The sequence below is a fragment of the Harmonia axyridis genome, chromosome 7, assembly GCF_914767665.1.
Source record: "Harmonia axyridis chromosome 7, icHarAxyr1.1, whole genome shotgun sequence".
NCBI lineage: Eukaryota > Metazoa > Arthropoda > Insecta > Coleoptera > Coccinellidae > Harmonia > Harmonia axyridis.
Window position 1 is genome coordinate 25,691,567 of NC_059507.1, and position 10,163 is coordinate 25,701,729.

At 35.6% G+C, this 10,163-nt stretch overlaps 1 protein-coding gene across 1 annotated transcript in view; it reads right to left on the reverse strand.

Annotated features, from left to right (window-relative positions):
• The window catches only part of LOC123684898 (inositol-trisphosphate 3-kinase B-like), a 145,919-nt gene extending 137,410 nt beyond the window's left edge, over positions 1-8,509 (reverse strand). Inside the window, exons 1-2 of the mRNA XM_045624403.1 lie at positions 8,283-8,509; positions 7,933-7,961 (exon numbers count right to left, since the gene is read on the reverse strand). Coding sequence (XP_045480359.1) covers positions 7,933-7,940 — 8 coding nt within the window. The 5' untranslated portion in view covers positions 7,941-7,961; positions 8,283-8,509. The remainder of the gene's footprint in view (positions 1-7,932; positions 7,962-8,282) is intronic.
• Positions 8,510-10,163: the final 1,654 nt, after the last annotated feature.

Here is a 10,163-nt window from a genome sequence, read left to right on the forward strand (position 1 = left end):
TCACGACACGTGTGGTCAATACCAACGAAAAATATCAAAGGAAAAGAAAAAGAAAAGAATTAAACAAAGATAAATATTATTATAGAACTAAAAAGGTCGAAATGAGAGAAGCAGTTGCTGAAATTTTCGCAACCAAAAATGTGTAATGTTACAATTGCCCATGAGACCCTTAGACGGATTTCTAGGGGTGGTTTGGCTTATTTGGCAACAAAACTCCTACCCAGGTTTGTACAAATTTAATAAAATTAAAATATACAAAGATCGATCCTTTTCACCCTGAACAAATAATATTGAAATAAAAGCTTTCCTTAAATCGGTTTTTAATGAATTACTGTGCTATTAGGATGGAACCTCTTCTGTAGATTATTTTCAGCTTTCTAGACACTAGATCTTTGCAGGAAGCTATAGTACTCCAATTCCCATTCGGCGAAGTTGATGCCAGGTATTACGCAGGTATTTTCTCAGTTTCAGTTTAACGTACCTACTATTCCAACTTCTATATCTCAAGGAAGTAACTTCTTGATATTTTTCAATCCTAAGAGAGGTTTCTGTTGTTCCAATCCCACGGGAGGTGCGAGAATCCCGACACAATTCTCGCCCATAAATTAAATTCCAAATCTCAAATTGAACTATTAATGGCTGACATCTAAAACAAGGCACGTATCCTTTCTGAAGTCTCGATAACTATTCAAAATCTTTCAGAAAATTGTCTCTGTTTCTTTCTCCAGATACGCGCATCCGCTTCCCGACCAATGACATACGATGAATTGACAAATTACCGCGTCTTTGAAAATTCCAGTAGCGTAACATGAATTGAAGCATGCAAAATCGTTGCAACAGTGCTATATTCTAAAAGCTTCTTCTTCGAGTAATTACTCTGTAGTAAATCGGAAATCAGGAAAACATCCAAAATTGAGAGAAAATGAATCCTGTGCATTTTGGATCCCAATTATTCATAAAGTCATGATTATATCGTACAACAGTTCTTTTCTTTCAAAAATACACATAAATTAAGTGGTTTTCAAATTTGTCTTCCAAGGTTCAAATGGGCAATTATGATGATCTAATAGTTTCTAATAATTCTTCTGAATAAATATCTGTAGATAACATGGAATTGCTTTCAATTCCCTCGACTAAGCCCCTCTATGAGAGATCAGGGACTCAAAGGGGTCAATAGAAACGAGAATGAAAGAGTATCGACCGGGAACTCAAGGGAGTCAATAGAAACGAGTTTGAAAAAGTTTCGATCGGGATCTTAAAGGTACGGTTTCCTCGAATAGTCTCCGTCGACTCCCGTGTTTCAAGAATTGCATCCAACCACTCGCAATTCTAGTAATCGCGTAGCTTCGTCCAGCTGCACAATTCCAGCAATCTCGTAGCTAGGCAGAGCTATGCGATTACTTGTATTGCGATTGGTTGGATAGAGTCGTCGAAATGCAGCGGTCGACTGGGAAGGTTAGCTGGGCAGAGCTACGGAATTACTATAATTGCTGTTGGTTTGATAAAGTCGTCAAACGCAGCGGTCAACGGAGACGGAGCCAATCTCGTAGCTGGGCGGAGCTACGAGATTACTAGAATTGCGATTGGTTGGATAAAAACGTCGAAATGTGGCAGTCGACGGAGACTGATTTTATGCCGAGTGAAAAACCTTAGGATTATCTTAAACAGACGAAGAGGATCCAGCTTAGACAGAAAAAAAGGTCAAAAATTCAGTATACTTTTTGGTGTAATATTCATTGAATACATTATATTCTGATTGGAAGAGTGTCGAAAGAGATATAAGAATAAAAGGCCAAAGTCCTGAAATTCTTCCGAATATAGTCATATACATATTGACAAGGGTTCAAATTTTTCTTGTTGAAGATTTGAAAAGAGTCATTTGTTTTTGTCATGAAATTTTGGATGAATACTAAATTTACTAGGTTTTATCTGAGCCGAAGATAAGTTCCGATTTTCTTTCATTATACATATTTAAATGAATCAGATTTTTTTCAACCTTCATCTCATACTTAGTAAAAATAAAACACAAGAAGACCTGTACCTAGTGCGAAGGGCCAAAACCTACAATTTCCTCATTATGAGGAAAATTAAAAAATATATAATAACATCATTTTTATTACAATCAGTGAAAAGCCGCCATTCCACTGACACATACTCCCAAAAAGAGGGACTTTATTACAATTGAATGGTGTTATCGTTGAATTTATTTATCCTGCCTTTTCGATAATTCACGATTTTTCAATTTTTTCAATTGACAGTAGAATTCTTTTAGTATGACTCCGCTTCAAAGTCATCAAATTTTATTCTTGATATACACGAAAAATCTCAATTCCTGCTAATCTGTTGCTATATTTTAAGTTTTTTTGCGATATTCTGCTTTTCTTTGTTTCTGATGGTAGAAGCAACTCAAAATTTTGCACAAAGCTTGAAATTGTTATTATATATTCTAATATCTACGCAAAATCTTAATTTGATCATATCTGTTGTCTCGGAAATATCGTTTTCGAATATACTTTTTCAATGTTTAATGGGTCTGATGATGTGATCTGCTTGAAATAATTATTTCTCATCAACCCCCAAAATCTCAACTCCGTCGGTTTTTTATGGTTATTGTAATTTTGGATCATTTTTTTCGGTATTCTTATTAAATTTTCCGTTTCTGTTGACGCAATTTACATGAAATATTGCACAAAACTTGAAATTGTGATACCACATCTGGATGCAACATTTGTATCTGATCCACTTCTGTAGTTTTGAGAATATTAGGAAAACAAAATTTCGAACGATCGGGTTGTATTTATTAATGAATTCAACCGTGACTTTCGAGATCCGAACCTTGAAAATTTTCAAGCATCTGCGTCTTTCCGTTCGACAGTTATCGCGTTCACGGACGGCCGGACAGAAGTAAGTCGAACCTTATCGGTGGTTACCATTCCTGACTCAAAATTCGAAATTGACAGACATTATGAAAGATAATGATAGAGATCTGTTCGGAAAACGAACGCTCAAAAAAAGTTTTTATGTTTTTTGTTCTTTTATTTTTATCGCCCACCGATTTTAGTCCAGTAGATATATACATTTTAACTGGAAAAAATTCGGAACTCAATGAAACTTCTAGAGGTTGTTTGAGAGTGCTGTGGGATGACTCTGTAAAGTTATCCAACAAGAAGACCCTGTACTAACTTGAGGAGGGCCGAAGAACCTCAACATTTTCGGACTTATTTCGGTTTTTTGCTCATAAATTCTTACCTTATGAGTTTTTTACCATTTCATTTTTAAAATTGTAGAGCATTAAATTCTTTACAATTTGGTTTTCACAAACTTTTTCGTGAACCCAATATCAATTGTGATACTGTCGATCAAAATAATAGATAGTCAAGTAGACATAGCAAAAAAAGTAGGGTCTGCTGGAAAAAATTCCGAACCTGATGAAATTTATACAGGTTGTTCGGGGGCGTTGTGGGATGACTCTGTCAAGTTATCCAACACGAGGACCCTGTGCTAACTTGAGGAGGGCCGCTTATAACTTTCAACTTGATTAGTTTTCGAACAAAACGTTCATTTCCAAAGTTTAAGATAATTGAATTCTCTATAATTTTGTATACAGAAACATTTTTCTAAACCTTGAATCAACCGAGATGCAACCAATCAAAATTAGAGTAATTTTCTCAAAATGTAAAAAATTGGCAAAAAACAAAGGTTTTGACCCTCTAACTATCAATTACGAGCCGTTTTATGGTACTTTTGAACCTTAATAATCAAATCATCTAGGTAAAACCAAGAATTAATTAAAAATAATGATTGTATATAACCGAAAATAGTCCGAAAATATTAGGGTTCTTCGGCCCACTTCAAGTTAGCACAGGCTCTTTGACAGATTCATCCCACAACACCCCCGAACAATCTGTAAATGTATCATCAAGTTCGGAATTTTTTCCAGCAGACCCCACTCTTTTTGCTTTGTCTACTGGACTTTAATTTTAATCGACTGTATAACAATTGATATTAGGTTTACGAAAAAGTTTGTGAATACAAAATTGTAGAGAATTTAATGCCCTACAACTTCAAAAATGAATGTTTTGGTCGAAAACTATTTAGTTCAGAGGTAATGAGCAAAAAACTGAAAAAAGTCCGGAAATGTTGAGGTTCTTCGGCCCTCCTCAAGTTAGCACAGGGTTCTCGTGTTGAATAACTTGACAGAGTTAGTGTCCCGGCGGTTGAATGTTTCGCAAAGTGTCGTGAGTCGGGCTTGGAATAGGTTCATCCAAAACTACTGAGTAGCTTATGTTCATGGGGGAGGTCGGCAGCGCAGTACAACAGCTGTCCAAGATCGTCTTTTGATCCTCAATGCTAGGAGAAATCCCACTTACCCGGCGTCGCGGCTCAATAGATCACTGAAAGTTGCAACAGGAGTTCTAATTTCGAACCAGACTGTAAGACGACGACTACATGTTCGTGGTTTGAGAGCACGTAGGAGGGTACAACATCCCCGTTTGAATAGGGAACACCAGGTTCATGGGCTGAGGAGCACCGCAATTGGACACTTGAAGATTGGAGCCGATGTTTATTTACGGATGAGTCTAGATTTCGGTTGGTCAACTCCGATGGACGTATTCTTGCTTGGAGGGAAAGAGGTCGAAGGTATGCAGAACAGTTTATGGTACCCACAACAGCTTTTGACGGAGGTTCTATATGTGTATGGGGAGGCATTTGTTTGAACCAACGCACAGAGTTGGTTGTTCTGCAGAACACCACCATGACCAGCCAGAGATATCACGATATGATTATTGAACCCATAATTGTTCCATTTGCGGCTGCCGTGGGCGAGAATTTCATTTTAATTGACGATAATGCCCGTCCACACCGTAGTCGTCTGGTTAATGAAGCGCTAGAAACTCATGCTATTGATAGGATGGACTAGCCAGCTCGCTCTTCAGACATGAATTGCATCGAACATGTCTGGTCTGAGATGTCTAGACAATTGTCAACCTCAGAACAACCGATCAATAACCTGGAGGACCTTTCTAACGCTTTACGGGATATTTGGACGAATTTGCCCCAAAATTTTATAAATCGTTTGATCGAAAGTATGCCTCGTAGGGTAGAATGCTTGAGACGAGCTCGTGGGGGACCAACTAGGTACTAGCTTAACCGAAACTTCAGCCTTCTTGTGGTTTCATCATAAAATTTTTATGTTATTCAAACACAGAATTTTGAGTGTTCCTAATAAAGTCTTTTTTTCTCTCCAACTTTCCATTTTTTCATTCTTTTCTGAAGTGAACCATATTATCAACTGAAAATACTCTGATATCTGACTAAATTTATAATCTTGGAGCGAATATTTCAGAAATAAATTTAGAACAAGTAAGTGATCCCTATCAATTGTTGAGCAGTGTATCTAGGTATATGTACAAACATTTTTCATGTGTGACTAGTGTTTCCATCAGAAAAGCATTGTCACAACTGAATTTTCGGCTCAATAGAGAAATGGGCGGTCGATCGAAATATGCGATTTCGTCCAATTCCATATAGGTACGCAAGTTTAGAGAAATGAGGCCAATGATACCAGACTTGTATGGCTGGGTATGGACAGATCACCTTTGCAGGGTCAAGTCAACATCCGATCATTTCATTGCAGCGTTTCTTCATGTATCCACCGAATAACCGAAATAATAACCTATTTTTTATCCAGAATGATATGTGATATGTGAAGCGTAAATAAAATATTGCTCTTCTGAAATCAAGGCCGTAGATCTTTTTTTTTTCTTGGGAGGGGTTTTTTGATGACATTCTTTACTCATATTTATAATGTGAGAAAAAGAGGTTTGATAACGAATTTTAACCAAATTACTCGAAATAATTTTTCTTTATTACCAATTCGATTGTTCTTATCTTATACTGGGTGTTCCTGAATTGGAGTTACGAAGGAAAATGAGAGATTTCTTGGATAAGTTCAAAAATAAAATGGCCCATAAACATGAGCCCGCAAACGCTTTGTTTTAGAGATACGGTGTGTTTCATGTAGTCTTACTTTTTTGTGATGCTTCACCAGTTAATCGAATCTTTATTAATCTTCGCTACACAGTTGTTAAATAAGTACCAAAACGTATAATCAATTCATTGATCACATCTTCCTAACTGTATCTTTATAATAATTTGGATTATCCTGAGAATTACTATAGAGAGCTGTTTGAATTTCTTCGATTCCAGATACGACAAAACTTCAACAAACCAAAAAGTGTAGTACTGAACCAGAGTTTCTATTTAATTTTTTTTTAATTACCAGTAGTTCACAAAAACATAATTCTGGAGGAAAGAAGCAGGCACCCTTCCAGAAAAAATTCAGAAATTTTCAAGGAAATTTTTTTTTTTTGATGAATTAGTTAGTTAGGTTCTCAGTATGTGCACTTTGTCAAGTCTCATTTACTTTGAGACGATGGTACCTGATGAAATTTGTCACCAAATTAAAATCGACCATTATATTTTTGTTTATGTACAACTTTCAACCCCTACGAACCCCTCAATGGAGAAAAAAAATGTGACATTTGAAATTTATTTCGGCATTGAAGTACCACCCGGAGAATCATTGTGCATTACAAGGTAATTTAAATTAAATGTTCGAAATGACCACCATCGTTCTGGATGGATCAAAGAGCTTGACACATTCTAATTTTTCACCTGAGGGGTTGAAAGTTGTGCATGAACAGAAATGTAATGGTCTCCAAGTAAATGAGCAATGACAAAGTGCACATACTGAAAACCGCTTTAAACTAACTAATTTTCCAAAAAAAAAACAATATCTTGAAAATTTTTGCATGCCTGTAAAGAAGATACAAAGACCTTGCTAAAAAAAAGTACCACGTGACCAATTTTCCCTATTCGAAAAATTTAGAGGGTTGATGGGGATGGCACAGGGTTCAACGAAAATCCTTCTAAAATGCATAAAAATTCGGTGAAAGTGAAACAAAAATTGACTTTTTTCCGGATTTTGTTCAAAATATTTTTCTTCTGAGAAAATAAATTTGTTCCATAATTTTGACGCGCACTGTACTTATAGCTGAATGGCAATATCGTCGTCGAAAAAACGCTTATAAAGATTATGTGGATAAGAGTATGTTTACTGAACTTCAATATAATATTAGGTCTTTTAGGCCCACTGTGAACTCAAGAGACTTCATAAACTATTCATATCATCCCCGCAATCATCTTCCGTACCTATATAATTACAGAATCAATTACAAGCAGCCTTTTCTGGTAATCCTAAAGATTTACCAGATATAATTGAACTCTACCTCGAAGACGATCACCTCAGAAAAAAAGGAAAATTTCTCACAACTACCCTGTTACATAAAATACCAGAAAAAATTATATTAGTATTGAAAAATATATCGTTAAAAATTTTTTCCATTAATTTGTATATTTATTTTGGGCTTAAGCACAATAAACACATAACTCCAGAAGAGACAGCTATTCACTAACTAATTTTCATTACTAATTTTAAATAATGAAAGAATAAAAGCAGTTATATAAGCCGTTGAAATTGATCGAACAGAAATATTCTGTAGGTACTAGTGTTACTAGTGTGATACCTCTGTGACCAATATCAGTTTTGACATTTTCTTTCCTATGGTATGTGTTTGTTCTAATCCCATTTGAGCGAAATGGACAGCTGAAGTTTTGCAGTTTGCAGATTTAGTACCTAATGACCTCTGAAGATGAAAATTTATTTGAAATTACAAAAATAATGACCTTGTGTTAATCTATTTATCCGATTCATCAGTTGTAGTTCCGGACAATTTTCTCTTGGTCGATATAATTATTTTTTGTGATTTTTAAAATAATAAATTATATTTCTCCGAAAATGTATTTATTTATCAAAAGTGTGATAATTCAGTATTCACTTGTACAAATATTTTAATTTAGTCAACTTACCAAGCCATTTTGATTATAGTTCTAGTGCCCTGTAACAAAAGACACACCCTATAGAATATTATTTTTCCGACGAGTATGATAGGACTAAAAAGAAGGAAAGAAAATATATAATTCAGGAAAATGAGGTTTCCATTTACAACTCAACGTTCTCACTAATCAAATATTTAGTGCAATGAAGTCCTTTTTGACGGCTTTTCATTCATCACAAATTTTGAGGTCAGAAAAAAAGGAAGAGAATCGACTGCCTTTTACATTTGACGTAAATTAGCAACCCTATCCATTTGGAAAATTAGGGTGGGAGATGCTAGGAAATCTGTTGTATATAAAAAAAATCGAGAACCTATACTTACTAATTCTTTCTCGCAAACTAAATAGGTCTCAAGATAATATGACCGAATTTTTGACACGAATTGTTTCCACAAATTTTCATTGAAAGGTACCTAATTGCTTTTTATAAAGTTCACTTCAGGATTTAGTGTCGGCAACAATAGATAGGAGATAACAGTAATTTATGGTTGGTATTGCCGAAATCATTGAAGCTTATTTTTAAAGAACACAACACATGGACCGACCGTCGGACCGTCTTGAACATAAACCGATAACTGAAGGAAATCGACTCTCCAAATACAAAAGTTACTCCTTAAAGAAAAGTGTTAAAAGTTGATGGTAATGACATCGTGTTAGTACTGTAGAATAGAGATCAAGTGTCTTCGTTGGTCCACGAGCCATATTTCACATTCGCCTCACTCAATAGGTTATATGTTAACCTGAAGTCAAATTCCAAGATCTTCCTTTCTAGTCTGATCTGAAGACGTTACGAGATTGCTCACCTAACGAAACTATACATATCGTTCTCAAATAAGAAAGTGAAAGTATTTATTTATTCCAGTGATCATTGCTGATTTCATAATCAATAGTTTTAAAACTTTATTCAATGAAACTATCAACAACTTTTCGAGCGCTCGTTGTCCGAACTATTCGCTCATTCATTTCTTCAGTAATTTTCGAATTTTGAGCCGGGAATGGTCTCCAGAGTAGTCGCTAGGTGGTAGGCAGGGTAGCCGTTCACATAAAGCGGCAGAATTCATAAGCAGCATTTCAAGATTGATCAACAAAAATCCTATGTGTGGAAATTCAAAAAACGAATGAACATTTAATTTAGTCAGAAACAGCAGGAAGGAATAGAAACAAATTTAACATCAAAACCATCAAAAGTGCCGTAAAATAAAAAATAAAAATATCATAAATATACCAGATGATACCAGAAGATATAGCTATTTTTTTACCAGTTATTGACGCAAAAATGCATGCACTCATCGAGCTCTTCGGCACTTTTTGATACAATTTGGCAACTTTTATTATGTTTTTGGGGCGGCTCCTTCATGTTTCAGGGATAATTCAACTTTTCATTTCTCCAATCACAATGTTGATCACTTAGACGAATGCAAAATATTGAAGTGTTTCAACATTTCTATCTTATCATGAAAAATATGTACAGAGATACTATAATGCGATCTTACCAATCCTGAAATAAATTCAATTTTTTTCTACAGATTCGAAATTGCTGAATTTTTTTTCCTATGTCATCAAAATTTTTCAAAGAGATGATTTCAATTCTTTCGTCTCACGGTAGACTACCCCGATTACCCAATATTAATTTTGGGCATTCTGCAGAGTTGACTGCTATAAGCTGTGGGTAGTAAAAATAAATCCATTATTTTGCATGGGAAATAAGACTTTAAATACCATAGTTAGAATGATCCGATTTAGGAGCGCTGTTTTATTGGATTTTGAAGGTAATATCATTATGCCTCTCTCATAGAAACCCTCGTCCCTATTGGCAAAAATTTGAGACAGTTGATTTTCACAAGCTTCTGTTGAAGGGGATTTTCCACCAGCAAAATTGTTCGCTGTGGACAGGAACAGATGGTAATCACTTGGTGCCAGGTCCGGATTATAAGGTGGATGCATAAGACCAACCGGAGCTTCTGACGAATCCCTATAGATGTGTGTGGCCAGGCGTTTTTCTGATGGAACACAGTTCCTCTTCCATTGGTCAAAGCTGACCACTTCTGGGCGATTGCTTCAATCCTTGATAGTACTCTTCCGAGTTAACAGTTGTGCCATATGGGAACAGCACATAATTGATCATTCCCTGGCAATCCCACCAAATACAGTGATACACAGCAAAACCTCTGGCCGTCGACCACGACCGTTTTCGCTTGATGTTG